The 20,615-nt window shown below is 39.5% G+C and overlaps 1 protein-coding gene across 3 annotated transcripts in view; it reads right to left on the bottom strand.

Moving 5' to 3' along the window:
• unc5ca (unc-5 netrin receptor Ca) overlaps window positions 1–20,615 on the bottom strand; it is a 205,299-nt gene that overhangs the window by 80,196 nt on the left and 104,488 nt on the right. For all 3 annotated transcript variants that reach the window (XM_056377039.1, XM_056377038.1, XM_056377040.1), the window contains one exon: window positions 12,839–13,075. In XM_056377039.1, the coding sequence (XP_056233014.1) occupies window positions 12,839–13,075 (237 nt within the window). The remainder of the gene's footprint in view (window positions 1–12,838; window positions 13,076–20,615) is intronic.

Raw genomic sequence — 20,615 nt, 5'->3', positions numbered from 1 at the left:
AAATGGACTCAAACAAATGCAAAGAAAGCATATGGGATGGTACATGAATGGGACCATGGGATTTTAGGACACAGCAAGAGGTAGGGAGCAAGAGAAATAAATGGAAAACATATGCACATTTAAAGCCCTTGCATCGTAGCCTACATGGCTTATTAATCCAAAGATCAAAAACTATTAGCTGTAAAATATTGTTAAATCAGTGGAGCAGTTCAGGTTGTAAGTGATAGCTACACCAGATACTTTCTGCTGGAATACACAGAGACATAAGCAGCAAAGCTAAGGATTTGTAGAAAAATCCACACTTTCCCTATGAATAAATGATGATAAATCAGTACTTTAGAAATCGGAAGGTAAGACAGTAAAAAAAAAAAAAAAAAAAAAAAAGAAGCCTATTGCGACCCATTCCAGAGAACAGTCTAAAGTACAGATATTAGTCTGTGCTCTCACCTGCTCTACACTATTTATTGCTTAGAGAATAATACTGAAGCATGAGGGACAGCGGCTGCACCTCAGGTATTCTGACTGTAAAGCTGCAGCTGAATTGCATTGCATATGAGGTTTCCTTTCTGCAGGTAGAGAACTGGAGAAAGTTAAGTTTTACAGTAGCACTTATGTGACACACCCTGATACATATAGTCTAAGCTACCTCAGTTATTAAAACAGCATACCTAAATTATTTAATCTTTTACCTTGCTTGGAAGGTAAGTGTTTGGAAATACCAACACAGAGAAAGTATATTTTTGATTTCCAGAGTAGTTTTATTTGTCCAATTTAAAATAAATGTGGTTTGGCCCATTTCATTCCCTATACACGAAAGACCATAAAACTGTTTAGTTTGGTGATTGACTTTTTGTCAAGGTGAACGAGGCCAGTATAACGTTATTCTCTATAGAGAAACCTGGAGAACTGCAACAAGCCAATTCCAATAACTGGATCACATGCACAGCTATGAGAAAACAGACAGAGAGAGGGAAAAACAAAACCAAAATTGGACATACAGTGAAAAACAAAGCGCATTGGGGAGCCGAGCTGGTTTCACAGCAGGTAAAATCAATGGTTGTAATGATGAAATGTCTTTAACATCTCAGTGAGGCTGAAGCCTAAAAAGAGGCACCAAGGTGAGACTACCGGCTCAGTTTGGACAGAGGGTCAGAATAGACAGATATAGAGAGGAGTTTTCAAATGAATCAACAGCTATCAACAATCTGATTCTCTTCAGGAAGGGAAAGGATCACTGTGAAAGCAGTGTGGGGAGATGAAACAGAACATTATTCCTATTGGTGATGAATCTGTGTATCCAAAATAGTTGAGTCAGTCTGACGAAAGATGCAATGGAAATGGTAATAACAATAATAACAATAATAATAATAATAATAATAATAATAATAATAATAATAATAATAATAATAATAATAATAACAATAATAACAATAATAATGAGTTACAATGCTCCAAACAAAAAGAAGAAAACCAATACATGAACAACACCAGTGACATTTTGGTGTGAAATAACATATGGAATGTTAGAAGCTACTGATGTAATGTAAACTTATCTGCCTTTGTGGAGATATACCACTGTTTTTTCTTGTGCTCACAGCTTTTCATCCCTTTCACTGCGTTTACATGAAAATGACTGTAATTTGATGCTAGAAGGGTCATCATACATTTAAACATAATGTGTTGTTGCACCCGTGTGTCAGCTGGAGACTAAAAGTACCTGTGAAAATTCTTAACAACAAAATAAGTCTGCAAAAGTTTTGACACCACAAATCTGCAAACAGATCACAAATTTACACCTATCTACATCCTGCATGAAAAACACATTCCCTTGATTTCCTCCGGTGCCAATACAGAAAACATGTCAAACAAAAAAAAAAAGTGGGAATAGATACAAAGAAGATAAAAGACAGATGTCACTGGATATGGAGTTGTGCTGTTGAAACCGGTAAACCCCTGGCAGTTTCCATTGTTTGCTAATGCAAAGCTCACAAAGCAAATGTTACTGAATTACACAAGGCTTACTATGGTGTCTTATTTTGTTTACAGTGCTCAGAGCATTCACGTCACTCTGTTATGGGAAGACAAGCATGGAATTTGGGTCTCTTATAGCTTGACAGTACTTCACATCAACAAAACCACCGCTGTCAGCTCGGGGAGGTGAGGGGAAAGAAGAAGATGAAAAATGGAAGACTAGTATCAAGACAAGTGGATACAGTAACAAACATTTCTATCAATCACAAAACTGTGCTATTTCTTTTATTCACATTGTCAGTTCTTATAACAAAGTTTACTTGTCAGCTGGGGAGTGAATGGACTTTTTTATTAAACAAATGGTAACTGGGAGTAAACATGCAAATAAATAAAAAAATAAAACATACAGATTAGGACGGGTTGCAGAGTGGAGATATACAAATAATACTTATGTCTGTGGGTATTTAAGTGTAACGCTGTTTGTCATACTGCACATGCCCACTGATACTGTACTTAATTACTAAATGTGATGCGGGACGATGCATGGTTCAGACTATACCCGTGTGTTTCTTTTCGGTGGAAAAATTTAAACCGGAAAATACATATTAAAAGTTGATATTTACTATAGAAAGGTCTCTTTCACTGTAAGTAAAACCTGACTCATCATGTTCTTTGCCATAACTCCCCTACCAGCAGAGCTTCCGTATCCATGAATCTCTACAAACTGTTGTCACACCCAATAAGGACTGGTGGCTAATACTGCACAAATAAGACCCAGTTTATAAAGGAAAACCTTTTTTTTTTTGCTTTAAATACAGTGTAAATAAGTTTGGAGAATCTTGTTTACAAAGGCAATGGCTGTATTTATCAGAGCTCAAATTACAGTGATGTGTCATCAAAGGCTTATAGACAGCAGCTTTTCATGTTTCAGATCTGGAGAAATGTTGGAGAAGAGACAGATGATGATAAGCAGCTTTTTCACAGACGTGATAAGGAAAGCGGAAAAGCATGTTTTCAAAAAATGGATTTACACCAGTGCAACAAAAAGCAGACGAATACTGAGTCAATTACTTAATGTAATCAATGTCAACAAAATTAATGGGTTTGGTATAATTAAGTGGATTTGTTCCTAATTAGAAACATTTACAAAACAAACATTTACGTACCATATATCTATGCGCTGCTACAAAGGACATTGTGGCAATTCATTTTAATCTCAACCATTTGAGTCAAAGTTTTTATAGTTTGAGGTCTAAAAAAAATTAAGATGTGCACTAAATGGGATCGTTAAACTTCAACAAACAGACTCAGACATTGCAGTAGGAACTATGGGATACTTTGGTGGTTACACCATTAATTAGAAGTCAAATGATGTCTCCCTATTTCCCTACCCGCTAAACCTGCGCAGTCTGTTGGTCCATTTTCTCCGTTTTTGGCTGAACTGCAACAGTGGGGCTGTGAGCGCTGACTGACTGAGTTATAGCACTGGTCAGCCGAATGCCACATGACTGACTGATGAAGTTACACCACTGGTTGGCCAGCTGAGTGTTTGAGTGTTTCCCTTCTTTGCTCTTTCAAAATTATTTGGCGTAAACAAGCAGTGTTGACAACTTAGAACCTTTTTTCACTAGATTTACAGACTTTTCAGGATTCTTCAGCATTTTTTTTTTTTTTAAAAAGCACCAAGCAACATAGCTTAGCTTCTTTCTGTAGAAGAAAGTCACCAGTATTACCCCACGAGCCTCTGCAGTCACACCTCTCTAGCCAAAATCACAGCACAGCCTTTGTCGTTATCTTATGTGTACGGTGATTTTGTCAGAAAACATTGCGCTTTTAAAATTAGGATTTCAGCAGTATTTCATTCTTGTTCTGTTGACTACACAAACAGAAAAACATGTAAACGAGAACAGCATTATTGAGAATATGGCTGCATTAAAATACTGTGTGCACAAAGAGTCTGAGCATACTGTATTCTCTTCATGTTCCTCCTCTCTTTATCCCACACTGTACAGAAATACATAGAAGGTGAGAATAAGACAAAGCCAGTAATGGCACAAACACAAGTGTAAAGAGTTCATTTCTTTGAGCCAAAGCAACAAGAGATGGATAGAAACAAGCTATGAAGAATTTACATTCAGAAAAAAGCGAGTCAGGGACAGACATGAAAACAAAAACTGGCGATTTTGAGGCTAAACGGTTTAGAAAACAAAAGAGCTAAGGGAGCAAGGGAAAAGGCACTCAAACGCTTTGTGGTGTTTAAATGTGATCAGTGACAGGTCAAACAGACAGGCCTTTAGGGAAAAGAAACAGAGAATACAGAAAAAGTCAGCACTGGGTATTATTATTTCATCAGTGCCACAGAGGGAGAGAGTCTGACAAAAGACAAAGGCATGAGGTCAGAATAAATACATCCTGGGGTTGGAAACAACAACACAAACAGCTCTGCAACAAATACGACATCGGTGGAGAGCATGATGTTCATTTTTAGTTTTAAACTGCTTCAGAGCCATTGCATTAACATTACATGACCGCCTTCACTTCATGTACGTAAATGACTTTAATATATTAAGAGACATCTGCCCTGCTGATGCAAATGCTGATGCAATGTTAAAATCGCCACATATATTCCACCCTAAGACAAAGTTAAGAAAAAATATAGAGCTTTTGGTCATTGTTTTAGTATTTGTGTAACTTCAAGATATGATAACGTTGTTGAAAGAGTAAAATCAGTAAGGTTAAATAGTTCATTAGCATAACAATTACATGCTTAATGAAGGCTAATGGCTGTTATATTGAGTACCTATAAATAGGTGACAAATTAAAGGGAAAAACCTGAATAAATGAGTCAAGTATAATAAACGAAGATGCTTCCATACAGGGATGAGAATTGTTTGAAAAGTATGAAAATGATGTGAATCACATGCTACGGCCTTCAGGCCTCCCGGGGCCAGCCTCACAAAAATATTTAAGACTGGTGCTGTGTCTTTAGACTTTTTAGAGATGGCAATAACCCGACGCCACAGCATCTCAGCGCTGCCGAAGTCTGCACTGCATTGAGTTTTTAAGCTTTTTTTTTTTTAATTTTTACTCTCTTTACTGAACTTTGAAAGCAAAATGCTGTTGTAACAGTTGGCAAACATGTTTTTTTTTAGATTGCAAAACGACTTAATTTACCCGGAATTGATGGCAAATTAGCACTTCTTTAGATTGTCAAGAACTAGACAGCTTTGTACAATGAATGTAGACATCTATACATTCAAAGTCAATCTCCATGAAAGAGGCCTTTGATTTAATTCTGGTTGAACACCCTTGGGAGATTTAGTTCTGACGTTTTAAGATATCACTCTCCACCATCATCATCAAAACGCTAAATGACTACTATATAGATGATATTGTATATAAGCTGTTATATAAAGAATTACAGCATTCAAGCACAACATTGATCAAATGAAACAATGATGTCTGTATGCAAAACCAAAATCACACAATTCAACAGCTGAGTCAGCTGAGTCATACTCTTAGAAATACATTTCACAGCCAGTGCTCAAGATCAGAGAACATGACATGTTACATTACCCAAAAGCCCTCTGTAAATGATTACATTAATATTATAAGAAAAGAGAGTAAAAGGTGGAGACAGGTGGGGGAAAATGAAATTGAAAAAGTAAAACGACAACAGCATGAGAGGCATGGAGAGAAAGGAAGGGAGCAAGGGTTGACTGAGTTCTTCGTCAGTGGAGGGAAATCATCCAGGACATCGACGGGACAGAGTCAGCGGTCTGTGACCAATTGAACGCTCACAACCCATACCGTAGACAGTGTGTGTACACATGCATGTGTGTTTATGTGTGCATTCTCTTAATGGCTTCCACTCTGACATTGATTGATCATCACAGTCCCTCCTGGTACATGTTTGAATACCTCCCGAATGTGTGTGTCTTTGTGTGTGCACGTATATAAGTGAATGCCATTGAGCATGCACATTTGTGTCCTCCGGTAGAGAGCCGAAAGAAGCAGTGAACCAGGGCATTCCAGGACACAAGAGAAAGTCTACAGGAACTGCAACCTAACTAACAAATCATTTCCAACAAACACAGACGCGGACATGCCAGACAAACATTAAAATAAGCAGGACTGCATTTTCACATACACAGGCAATTTCACTGAAAATAAAATATTTCATACACCCAGAAACAGCACAAACAATCAGCCAACAAACAGCCGTATATACAAATTGATATAGGCACAAATACACAGGTTTCTTGCATATCAGGAGTCAGTGACACAGAAGCTAATTGACCTCTTTTATAAATCTTGATGGTGGTTAATAATTGAAATCTCAGCGTAAGAGAGGGAGAGATAGAGGCAGAAAGAGACAGAGAGCAAAAGAGATGGGACATGATGGGTGAAAAAAATGTGGGAGAGCTAAAGAAAAGAAGGTAGATGAGAATGGGAGTGAAGCCAGCATCGGGGGAGAAGAGGAGAGAGGAGAAGAGAAACATTAGGAGGAAGAGAAAGAGGGAGAGATGTAGGAAAGGACGAGAAGAAATCAATACGAGTGAGATGGCAGCAAAGGAGGGAAAGAGGTCACAAATCACGCAAGCCAATACTGGGTGTGCCAATAATGCATGTGTGTACGTGCATGTGTAGATGTGGAGTCACAGGTCAGTGCTAGCAGACTAATAAGCATTCACACTTTGGGTAATGGAGACAAAGTAAGTAACCTAGTACACAATATGTCATTAACACACTTCAAGGCTAATGGAGATATATTGAGGTCGTACGCATGATGCTTAAGCAAACACTGGAAATGCCCTTCACAATAAGATATGCAATCTAGACAAATTATGCTGGTGCTCACCTTAAGTCACATTAATTCAGATGGAGATAATGGTAAGCATGTTTTAGCAAATGTCACTGCTAATAATGCTGCTGTATTAAAGTGGTCTGTCTGGAGGAAGACATGTTGGTTCTTTGGTTTGAAGAACTTAAAATGAGCCTTTCCTGCTTTGGCTGAAGTGCAGTCGGGGGGCCGACTGGAGCGGAGACCAGCGACGGCAGGTCGAGTTAGCTATCTTTGTCAAGAATACTGTGACAAGCAGTGGAGCTGCTTAGGGAATCAGGCTAGCTCCCTCCGGTTGGAAGCTGATCTCTGTGACCCCTAGGCCATCCTGCTGCCCCCCTCCCCACTGCCCACTGCCGCACCCCCGATCCTTGCCTGTGACCTTCACCTAGCTTTCCCAGCCTCCAGATGAGGCTCCATGTGGGTACAATCTAAGTAATTTATTGAACTGTCATGAAGATCACATACAGCTACACTTTCCATTTATTTAACTGAAAACAAGGTGTTCATCACACCTTCTTAGGGGTGTTACTCCATATGAAAAAATTTAAAAAATATAATAAAATAAAATTTGATCTGTAATCATGAAATAATATTCTCATAGCACAACACAAAACAGCGGACCATGCCTCGTGCTCGATAGAGCGACGTTCCTTCATGCACTGCAGAAAGGTTTTATCACTTCATTGTTACAGTCTATCAATGTCCTTGCACTCAGTGTAGGGAGCAAGCTACCCCCCCCCCCCCCAAAAAAAAATATCTGCAGCAACGACATAAACAATCAGTTCTTCCTTTATGACAGGACATTTGGGAAGCTCGTTTAATATGACTGGACTCAAGGCAGCGAGTTGATGCCTTGTTCTTTGTGAAAATCACAAGCAAAAGAGCTTTTTTTTGTGGCAGACATTATGAGTTGTCATAGCAGGAAGAGCAGAGGTGGAACAAATAACATTAATGTTCGCTAGTTGTCTCATTGATCCTTCCTCGCATGGAACAATACTCAGAGACAGTGAACACTAAATAAAATGGAGCCATTGTTAACGTTACTAATTACACCTGCGCATTTCCTGCTTGTCGAAACATGTCAAAATGCCATGAAAAAAAGGTTTATTGTGATACCTTATGAATAATTCCAGTCATACTATGCTCCACCACTGTTTGTGGAAGATTTCATAGTGCTTTATGATGGTATTGTAAGGTGTTAGCTATGCATGATGATGCATTATGAAGGCGTGTATGATGCATTATAGTTATAAACTACACTGAAAATTCCACCGTTAACTTTGTGTCTCATGATAAAAAAAAAAAACATTGAAGAGCCTTGTCCTCATTTTTGCTTTTCCTTTCATTCAACGTTCTTTAATTCATCCTTGCTATCATCTAATGGCTAATCTGTTTTCTTTGCTTTTCCATCACAGGATGAGAAAAAACTGTTTCTATTTGCCATCGACAACCTTAGAAATGTATTTTTATACAAGGCATCACAAACTTTCAAGCATGTTTCTTTTATGTTCTAACTTTTGTTTGCTCATGTTAACTTTTGTTTTCTTTTATCTTGATCCCCTAGATCAAAGGTACACTGTGTTTCACCACTTAAGCTGACTTTCCATTTCCTCCAAAAAAAAAAAAAAAAGGATGAGAAACACAGGGAGAAGGAGGGAGAAGGAGTGAGCGAGAAAACAGCTCAGCAGGATTCATATCATCTTTCTCCTCAGTGCGACTCCCTGATATCAGTTGGCCTTTCCAGCCCTCTCAAAGGTACCCTCCATCAGCATCCCTCCATCATCTCCCACCTCTCTCCCCTGCTTTCTCAAGCTCAGGTTTTATCTGCCACTGCTCGCTCCGATTTCAGTCAGTGGAAATTAGAGTAAAGCACAAAACAGCATGGAGCAAAGGGAGAGGAAGAGAAAAGAAAAAAAAAAAGAAAGGGAAAGGATTGGAGAGAGAGGCAAGAACGTGAGTGAGAAGAAAGAGATAATAAAAGCAGTATGGGGGCCATAGCTTCTAGCTGTGACTGTGAAACAGCAGGAAGGAAAAGAGGAGAAAACAGCTTACAGAGTTTAGGTTTTCACACAGATAAACAGATAAACAGTGTGCACGCCGCACACACATACACACGCACGCACGCCACACGCACGCACGCACGCACGCACGCACGCACGCACACACTTTGTATTAGATTCACTCACACAATGCTGCATATATACAGATATAGTTTTCATAACCTCTTTATAATCTCATTGTCTTTCAGCAACAAGGTATGATGGAAGTCTCATATTAGGATACTGCTTTGATTTCTTTCTGTTTATTTCGTTAGTTTTTCTCACTCACTGACAGACTTTCAGTTTAGCTCAGAGACAGTCGCTACAACTTTGTTCATTACAAATTCTAGTAAAGAGACATCTTCTGAGAAAATGCTCCAGACATTCCCAAACCTCAACAGCTCTTGATAGTTGTGTAATGCACCCACTTTATTTATTTATTCATTATATTGTTATGCATATATCTGTATGGATTATGGAGTGCTTGAAAGATTCAGTGTCCTGGTGCAGTGCAAAATAGCAAGAAGTCAATCAATTTTTTATTAAAGCGGCATTATAATGGCTTTGTACAAGTTAAATTAAGCATAAATTGAAGCGGATCTTGAGCAGTTCAAAAACCCAATCCATGTTTCAACTGTGGCTGAGGGTTATTTCAAAAAGCAGGAACACTCAGAGAGATAAATCTAAAAAGAAGTTCTAAAATTAAATCCACAGAAACTATTGTCAAAATACAGTAACTTGGACTTGATGTTCACAGATTTTATATGTCTGACTGGGTGATCCTGATCCTTGCCAAACCTCATGGTGTCAATCACATGCAGTATGAGACCCAAAATCCGCCTGTCGTTAGTTGAACAGCATTTCCTCTCGATAACACACAGTCTGGAATCTAGCAGCTAGCAAATGAACAGCTGATGGGAGACTAATAAATGACTAGCAGCTGCACATGATGTCAGTGATGAACAGTGAAAGATAGATGGAAGAAAAAAGAGAGGGAAATAAAAGGAAAGAGAAGGAAGACAATGGATACTTGTAGAAACACATATGTCAGCGTAACCTGGGAAACCTTAGATTAAAGTCAGGTGAAACGCCTGGGTTACATTCATATTAAACAAATCACAGGCTTTTCTTTCTCTGTGTGTCTGTTAATGCTGCTGCAGTTTAAATTACAGGCAAAACGATCACGCCTTTATGTTTCTGAAATGCAAAACCTCCTCAGGGCACATAAAGTTTTTTAGTGTATAACAAAAAACTAGGGGGTGACTCAAAAGAAAAAAAGATGAGGATGTGAGAAAAAAAGACAAAGAGGAAGATGAATTAAAACAAAGACAGAGGAAGAAAGAAAGAGCTAAATAATAAGAAAATGAAAAGAAGGAATTAAATATTAAGAAAGATGTAGGACTGGGAGAAACCAAGAAGAGATGAAAAATTGATAAAACTGTTCAAAAGAAACATGTTTAAGAAATCAAAAACAAGTTATACATGGTTGAAGACAATGAACTGCAGTCAGAAGGGGAGTAGACTGTAGTCTGATGTGAGACCCACCCTCCAGCAGAGACTATAACATTACTTTCTCTTCTATTAAAACTTTTCTTTGCTACTGTGTGCATCTGTGTGTGTGCGTGTGTTTCTATATTTGTACCAGTTGTTTCACTTCTCTCATGTTTACTTCTTGCAGGTTTTGTTGCACTTACTCGCCTCTGCCTTGACTATTCATGTGTGACAGCTGAATCAGGGGAAACATCACCGCTGTACTGCTCAGTTGCTTCTGTCTCTGTGTTGGGTTTAGTGCTGTAGCAGACCCACAAAGCAACCAGGACACCAAACACACACCGACACACACACATACACGTTTGGCTCCAGGGTCTGCTTTGTATTACAAGGGGAAATCTGCGGTGGGCAAGTCCATGTGTCAACTTGAGTTGAGACAGAATCAAAAGTTCTGCTACCTCGCGATTGTTTGCCATATACACACTGTCAGGTATCAAAGAGTGAGCAGATTAAATTTAAGTACTATGTTTTTTGCTCACCTGTCTCAAGAGAGAAACTACAGTTCAAAGCAATTCAACCGCCAACACATTGATTTGTGCAACTGTACCCAGCCCTGTATTTCATTCTGCAGCTACTATATATCAGGATTTTTCAAACTGTTTTCAGCCTGTGCTTAATCACTCGCTCTGGGGACCCCTGCTCATTAACAAGCAGGTGGAGACCCATAAGCTGAGCTCATGTCAACCTTAAGTCTAAGAAAGCAGGTTTTGTACGTCTTTGTCTTCCTGCCAAAGCAACAGCATGATTCATCATTACCTAGCTAGCAGAGTAATACAATGTGCTGTCAAGTGACAAGTGTGGAACTTTGGCTGCAGTCCAGTACATCACTGTGGATCCTATTAAACTGTCCTGTGAACATCGCAGTACAGCACTGGCAGTGGGACAGCTGTGTACACACATCTGACATGTGACCTCGCTTTTTGCACAAATAACTAAACATCTGAATAATGGATTTTGCCTGTTCACTCACAGCGCAGCCGCGAGACAATCAGGGAGAAATGTTTGCCACATTTCCTCGATTGTGACAATTTCATATCCCAAAGAGCAACATATCATCAGGGTCAGGCACATCAGGTGTAAACAAAGGAGTTGATTTTAATTTACACCTATGCACTTTAGATATTTTAACATGTCTGCTCTCCGGGACACTTTTAGTATAAACAGTCATTAAATATGTATTAAATGCATGTACATTGTGTTATGTTCTCACCTATTCTGCCTATTTTATTATTAACTTTTTTGGCACCATCATGTTAAATGTTTACCAGAGCGCCAACATCAATCATGCATTCATTGTGTTCCCACTCAAAAAAACAGTTACTTTTCTCTAAGCTGAAGTGTGTTCCTTAAAAAAAAAGTAGTTCTCCTGTGTGAGAACTGCACTTAACATGTCACTGGCATTTTTTTATTTTTTTTTATTTTTATTACCAGCAGTGTTTTCTGTCAAAAATGTCTTGAGTTAAACAAAAAACAGTTGACAGTTCCTGTACTGAATACCCGCTCTGCATGTCAGTTTTCATTTAATGTCTTTTTCCACCCATTTTTCAACATTATGATCTGATATGCCCACTTTCTATTGCACTTCAAATAAAGCTCTGGGTTAGATCTATGTGTGTATTTGTGTGAATGTGATTGTGTGCTCTAGGCTTCCATGGTTTTCCATTGCGCTCCTGCCTCACAATATAATTTTTCATTAAAGATTTTAACAAACAGCTTTCCATTTACAAAAGTTCAACAGGGTTTTCTGCTACTAGGGATGTCTCAAAACAACCACAATAATAATTTGATGACATTGTGAATTAGCGTGTGATCACAAGAGTTGTTGTCTTGATTATTGAACAACTGATCGCCTTCAGTGTCCATTGTTCAGGATCAGGTTTTTAAAAGGAGATATACGTCTCTTCAAATAAATAATTAAAACGGGTAAAACACTGAATAAAAGCAGTTTTGCGTTAAAAATCAATATATCACTGATGCTCTTAGACGGAGGGGCAGCGGGCTGTTAGCTGAGCTGCAGCTAATGTTAGCTCATCTTGTTTTTAGGTTAGGATTCCTTCAGTGTTCATTGTTCAGGAGGTTTTTACCAGAAGCCGAATTATCTGCAGAGGTCTCCTCCTCTCCAACAAAAACAGACCAGGTAATTAAAGCCAAAATGCTTAATAAGGCAGCTTCACATTAAAAATCAGTGTTTCTCTGATGCTCTTGGGCGGACACATAAAGTAATGAGGGGCTGCGAGAGGGGCTATTCACTCAGCTTGTTTCTCTGATAACTTCAGATCCAGACGTGCAATGACTAAAATCCTTCATCTGGTTAAAAGGTTACAGTCATGAGGTCAAAGGTTAGGAAAAGTGATGTGACATGAACTGAAACAATAAGAAGGCCGTCAGCTGGAAATGTTGGCTCTTCTGTAAAACTGTGAGCTTCACTCACCTGAGTTTTCGTCCACTCTCTCCTCCACAGTGTGGTCCTTCTGATGGACCCACTCGCTGTTGCACTTGAAGTAAATCTGTGTGGCAGGCGTCGCTTTGCAGTAGAGATTGACAGGCTTATTCTTGACAATGTACCCTTCCTCAGGTTCAAACAGGAAGTGAGGTAAGGGCTCCGGCGGGTCTGAGGGGAAGGTCTCCGGGAGCTCGCTCAGGCTCAAGAAGTCATCATCATCTCTCACTGTGGGGGGGGGGGGGGGGGAGGAAGAGGTTAAAATTATGACAGTCACTGCAGAGAATATTTTTCACAGTTCCCAGCTCAATCACTCTTTGTTATCAACTCGCTTTGAGGACTAACAGGGTACAAAGTTGGTTCAGAGAGAATATGGTGCATTCTTTCAATCATTCATTCTCGTTCTGTGATTCATCCCAGTGAGCAGCATTGTCTAACACTTTCCCCCTGAACTGAGTGTGTACTAGACATTGCCGTTTTCATCTGATCACTAATAATTGCCGTGTCACAAGCCAGTGACCTGGACAGAGAACAATTTTCTTCCACTGAGCCATAAAATGCACCTTTAATCAGCACCTGATTGTGGTGTCCATTTGTGGACAAAGACAAATTGATAGAGAAGGAGCAAAAGAGAAGGGGAGACATGAAGAGGGTCACAATGCCTGGTTTCCCTCAATATCAATGATCTAACCCTCGGGTGAAATGTCGACCTGCTCGCTTGCAGTTTGAGCAGTTCCATGGTACAATCTGCCTCGTAGCTGCTTTTAACAGATCTGTGACAAACTGTAATGAGCTTATCCTAATAATATTGGGGTAGTATTTTATATGTTGTGGCTAAAATGGTAGTCTGGACTGAGACTGCTGTGATAGAAAACTGTACATCGGTGAAGAACAGACACCATATTGTCTGATTCATGATTTGCGGCACCATACCCCCCCCCCTTTCAATTCATAGTAGAATTTTGCATGAAGAAATGCAGCCTTTTGACCAGGGATTCTTTGCATTTGTCGCCAGTCAACTGATCCTTAGCATAAAAGGTTTAAGCCAAGTGCAAGTTTTTTTTTTTTTTTAAATGCAGTGTCTGCCCTGCTTTAATCACCAGCAAAAAAAAAACTGCTACATACCCACCAACACCTTGCAGCACAACTACTTAAAACTCATGCAAGTTTAATCCTACACAGACAGCGGGGAAATCCCAAAAGATCTCCAACAGAGGGATTTACAGTAAATACACACAGCTTTATGTGAATATAAAGACACATAAGGAAGCCATAACAGCGCGTACATATACACTAAATCTCAGTCAACCCACTGGAAGCCTAATTCAATTAATAAATAAATGATATATAATCTATAATCAACTTAAACAATAAATATTTATTTGACAGAAGCTATTTTCTCTTCTTGTTACAAACTCTAGAAATATGTTCCATTTATATCAGTATTAATTACAGTTAACAGTCCTTCCTCTAGTCAAATTAAATCTTAATCTCAAATTTTTTAGGTAAGGTTTGTTGTAAAATCATGCTGTAGAAGACAGTAGATAAAGAAATGGGCAGGAAAAGTACTGACAGAAAGATAGATAGACGGGAGGAAATAACTGAACAGACAGAGGAGCCAACCCTGAGGGCATCAGCAACTATCTTATCCTGCTCTCTCTCTCCTCCACTCTCTTTTCATTCTGTCCAAACTTCACGCCCACCCGAGGCCTCAATCAAAGGGACACCAAGGATGTTTTGTCACCAGGTTGCCAAGGTCACCAAAACACAGAGGATTACAAGAGCAGGTGGGAGGGAGAGGAAGAGGCCTCTCTTTCTCTCTCTGCCATAGACGAACACACGTGAATGAACATTTTTGTATTAGATTGTAATTTCCCTCCACTCTATCATCGTCATCGTCATCATCATCATCATCCAGTTTCATTTAAATGGTCCTTTCCTTCTCTCTCTCTCTCTTTTGTTTGTGCGTGTGCTTCTGTGTGTGACTGCCTCACCTGGAGAGATGTGACTCATGGGAAAATTTCAACACACACAGAACCTTTTTGACACACAGCTTCAAGGTTCAACCTCTTTTTTTCAGTCCTAATGTACCATGGCTACAGTCACATAAACACTCCTATAAAAACAGACACACACTTACTGTATACAAAAAAAACTACACATAATTGAGCACCATTGTGTGTGTGTGTGTGTGTGTAGTTGTGGTTCTTATCTCGGAGAATAGCAGTGTGCTGTGGGCTAGGAGCTAAAAGCAGCTTGGGTAAAACAACAAGGCACAAATAGGGGAAAAATGAGTAGGCAGAGTCCCCACTTTGATGTCACAAAGCTGACATTTTCTCTCGTACTTCTGTAATTAGTTCTCTGAGAGTATGAAAATTGGTAGACATTTTTGCTACATAATTTCATTTTCTCCCGCTCTTGGTTATTTATCCAGTGTCATGTTCATCCAATTCTCTGTCAGTCTCATTTCTCACTCTCACTGCACTGCCTTCTCTTTCACTATTGCACATTTCTTGTTACTTTATGTTTCTCCACCACTCTGCTTTGCACCCCTCCCCGCTTTTCACTTTGACCCAACACCCATTCTCACCCTCATCTGTCATTCAGAGCTGGGAGGGGGGGTGGGGGTGGTTTAGTGTGGGGGTTCATTGCTCTGGAGCGACAGCTATAAATTATTGATTGGCATAAGAAACATGATAGCCAGAAAAAAGGGTGGGTGGAATGGAGAAAAAGCAGAGGGATGGAGAGATATTTTCCCATGAATAAAAGCTCTGTATCCAAAATGCCTTCTGTTTTTCCTTCTCCTCTGCACCATCCTCGCTTCTCTCCTCTCACCAACTCACATTTTTCCTCTACCCATCCGTTTTCTATTTCCTTTTCCTTCTTCCTAAATCTTCTGCTTTCCTCTTGTTTCTGATCCTCTTTACCCCCACTTCTCTCTCCTGATCTCCTGACAGAGTGAATTACTGATCCTAACAGCCCAGCTCATAAACGTCTTGCCTGAATGCTGTCATCAATAATGGATGGCTGTAGCAGAACAATGTCCAGGTTCGATTTACGGTATGTAGTAAATATGTACCTGGGGCAAAAACCCACATTTATTCCCTCGTTCACGCCTGTAGGCCTGCCCACTTCAGAAAAACCTACAAACCTAACCAATAAATATCTGTAAAAGTGTTAGGACTGATGTCATGGGAAGTGACCAATCATATTCGAGCATTGCCGACAATGTGAACGGATCTATCACATGGATAGAGAGACTGATGGATCAATAGCAGGGGGAAAGAAATGAAGGCGGTAGATTGAGAAAGGAAAGACTGATGGAATGTGGTTCTTTTACTAACATGATTGGACATGGTGTGAGGCCACCCCTAATCCTACAATACCTTTACTATAAAAATAACACTCCTTGGCGTAGATTTGGATGTGTCAATGCTTTGCTGAATCGTCAAAATGTCTCGTCATTTTAACTCCTCATAGTGTCATCGGTAAGGTTGCCAGGTTTGTGTGTTTTTAGTAAAAAAAAAAAAGTAGGCTACTTGATGCAGAGTCAAAGAGCAAAATAGGGGGGATAATTGATACTTAATTGAGACTTACTTACCAATATCTCTCATGTAGCTGTGTATCTATTGTGCTGAGGGGCCCTTGAAGCCACTCAACAACCTGACAGCCAGCGCTGTAACATCTTTTAAAACATCACCACGTATTTTCAGAGGTCTGAGGTTGAGGAATTCAGAGGTTTGCAAACATGTCTGCCACCTAAAGCAAGCCGAACCAAGCCATGTAGGGTCAAAATGCCTCATGGGTAGGAATTTGTATTTGTGTGTGTGTGTGTGTGTGTGTGTGTGTGTGTGTGTGTGATAGGGTTTTGTGTTCTCAGTAAGTGGTCTGTGATGTGTATCAGTGCAGTAGCCGTGGAAATCATGAGATCATACTCCTTAACGTCTTATCTGTTAGTTAGAATCGGCGGCAGCTGAAAAAACATGCGCATACTGAGAAACAGGCACTCTCTCACACACACACACACACACACACACACACACACACACACACACACACACACACACACACACACACACACACACACACACACACAGTAAATAGACATACACTTTCAAAACTGATACCCCTTTACCCCTAATCCTCTACCATAGCCAGTATTGACAACACACACATGGACACACACACACGGACACACACACAGACAAACACACAGACTACAAAGCAAACAAAGCTGGAACATCCCTCTCTATCTCAGACATTTTTGCCAAATTAGATAAGTCACACACACACATACACAGACAAAAATAAAATGCACACACCCCCACAAGCGCATAAGCGCAAAAACATTTGTGTAGACTAGAAGAAAAACACATGGACTCACACATTTCTGCTTTTTCTTGCATTTTCTCTTTTTCTCTGAGCCTCTCTTTCTGTCTCACAAACACACAAGCACGCACACAGTTTCTCAAACTCAGGAAAATACAAATACCCATTCTCAGTGCTCATATTACCCAGACGTAAACACATATAGACACAACACACATACACACAGAGACACACACACATACACTTTTACTCTTTACTATATCACATTCAATTGAAACGCCCTGTTTGAATCTTGAAAAGACTTAGGGAGGTAATTCAGGGTGTTTAGGGAGATAGAAGAGAGAGATGGAAAGTGAGAGAGAAAGTGAGGGATGATGGGACAGCAGAGAGCTAGTGTATCATTGCCCTGGAATTAGATATATGATGCCGCCCATTTCCCAAACACACACAGACACACACATGGGTAAACACACACACACACACACACAAATGTGCTGGGATAGAAAAATATGCAAACAGGAGGCACACAAGCATGCAAGCAAACCCACAAGAGCCTATCTTCATTTGAGCACACACACGCACACACACACACACACACACACGCGTGCGCAGCACCCATACTGTACTAGGAGCATACATATTAGAAAGCACACATACATACACAGTGGTAAAAATGGAATAATCTTATCAACTATTCACCTAAAGAGCAGCAGTGTCTCTCTGACTCTATGAATACTATGAACCTCCTGCTCTCTCAGTCTCTCTCTCTCGCATTCTTGCACCATAATTTTGTGACGTTATAGTTTTAGGAAAACAACAAATGGATTTTATTATTCTCTCTTTGAAATCATCTTTTCCAACCTTCTATTGGGGATTCAGTGTTCAACTTTCTTAAGTGTTTACTCATCCACAATTTAATTATTCATGCTTTGAAACAATAGCTATACATCTGGGTAACATTTTCTTTACCCACTTTTGCCTCAAGATAAACCTGCAATCCATGGTCGCTGAGCAGTGCATATTATTGTTTGCAGTATTTTGTATGCTACTGTACCTCTAGCGATGCCTTTTTTAAAAAACTCAAATGAGTTATTGAGGAAGGCTTTTCAATCTATTCAATAATAATAATAATAATAATAATAATAATAATAATGCAGGCTGTATTTCTTAATTCTGACACCATCATATGCTATTGTGTCAGTTTTACTCAGGAGTTTGTGTTTTTTCTGTATTGAGCATAAAATAACAAATCATATCTCTCTTTGGAACAACTTCCATTTACAGTCAGTTGTGTCAAGGGCCTTCAGGAGCTGTTTGCCAGTGAGCACAGATTAGAAAAAAAACAACAACAAAAACTATTAGTTCCAGTAATCGCACACTTTTAATCTTCCCATCTTCCTTTCTCTCATGTATTTCAGTCTGTGTTTTTTTTCTCTCTCCCTTATTCAGAGTTGTATTCAGGCGATAAGTGGTTCGGATGAGGGTGATAAAACAAGGACCAGCAAAGTCATGCTGGTTCACAAAAGACTACATGTAAGATTACATATGCACTGCCAGAATGCAGGTGTGCGGGGCCGTGAGCGTTTCTCGGTTAGATCTGTTTATAAAGAAGAGATTGAGGGAAGGTAAAGATTCAGTTGAGCTACTCGACAGAGCATGCCAGGGAATTATACACCATGTCCTGGAGTGTCATATCCCTTTTGAAACAAGACACACATCAGCTGCATCCACTTGAAACTTAATCAGGGTCTTATTCTCAATCGGCACATTGATAAAAGCCACTTTATTCAAGACACGAGTGCAAGTGAGAGAACTTAATCACTCAATTACCTTTGTCCAAAGGGATCAATTAAATTTACATATATTTGAGTATAAACAGGAAAGCACACTAACGTAGTCAAACTTGTCTAGTTTAGTTCAAACAGACAACAATTGTCCCACAATAGGTCACATCCTTCTGAACAGTAAATTGTCATTTCTTGTTGAGAGGTGATGATTCAACTCTAGAGTAACTATTGAGCATGTAGTTATTGGACTGCATTATATTAGACTGTTTCTCAAATTGCTGTTTGGCTACAGATTTTTCGAGTATTTAGATCAAATCTAATACGAAAGAAAATCTGCATTATTTTACATGGGAGAGGAGCTCCTCTAAGACTGGGCCAACCATGACTGTTTGATGACAGAAATAACTCCAGCGAGATAATATAGCATGCACAGCACACTGCTTGTCATAGCCAATTATACATCCACCAGGCTTTCAGAGCTATACTAGGCAATTCATAATAGCAGAGAGTACTTTGAAAGCTAGAGTATCTCAATATGGGAGCAGACAGTGACAGCTGTTTGGTGTCCTCAGACTTTCATTGTGTGTGACATATAAGGCCCCAACTAAAGCCTGGAACTAGATTTACGGCCCTGCCTGCAGAGGGGTGACTCTGTCAGGCCACAGCTGGCCTCAGTTAAGAAAGAAGTAAAGAGGAGCCACTATTTGCAGAAGGAAAAAAAGAGAAGACGTCTGCTGTATCCCGGGTGGCCTATAGTGGTTAAGACATATACACTGTAACCAAGTCTTCACAAAGAATTCCTCATACTAAACTGACTCCTTAGTGAGAGCGAGGGCTGCACATTAGAAACAGGGAAAAACAATTAAAGAAAAAACAAATATTAAGAAACAGAAAGAGCAAGACAGAGAAGCAGCAAGACTTTTTGTGAAAACGTTATATAATATATTCCTTCATTATGTCCTTTTTATCTCCTGCAGTCAGATTTCTATTTGATTCTTATGTCCTTGTCTAGTTATAGTTGTGCTCCTGTAAAGCAACAAATAACACAATAACAACTTTTTCTTATTCTCTACTTTATATGTGCTGAAGAGACATCACTGCTTGTTAAATTGTATACTGTACGTTTACATACACACACAGATATGCACGCGCACACACACACACACACACACACACACACACACACACACACAAACACACATACACACACACACACACACACACACACACACACAGTGGTGTGGTGTGTGTGGTGACATGAATATTTTATTTATTCCCAAATTATAATTCAGAAAACTGCATTGCCTTGTTATAAGGACAGGGTGCACATATTAGCGTATGTGATTGCGTGGACGGAGGGTTGTCAGTGCACATGCATTTTTAAACAGGCATACTGCAAGTCCATGCAATTGTATATGTTAAAGCATTTGTGTGTGCATGTGCATTTATGCAGATGTGTTGAGCTTTTTATTGCCTCCACAGTGGCAAGTTATTATATTTTGAACATCTGAATATGTGTGAATGTACAGTAGGTGAGTAGTTAATGTACTAGTAGCTTTCTGGGGGCTATACAGGGGTCAGCATGAGTCTATAATAGCATCAGTCAATCATTTACCACATGCACAAGCACGGAGTAGCTGAATGCCCTTTTT

Source organism: Seriola aureovittata, chromosome 5, assembly GCF_021018895.1.
Source record: "Seriola aureovittata isolate HTS-2021-v1 ecotype China chromosome 5, ASM2101889v1, whole genome shotgun sequence".
Lineage (NCBI taxonomy): Eukaryota > Metazoa > Chordata > Actinopteri > Carangiformes > Carangidae > Seriola > Seriola aureovittata.
The sequence above is the reverse complement of the archived record's forward strand: the minus strand, read 5'-3'. Positions and strand labels throughout refer to the sequence as shown.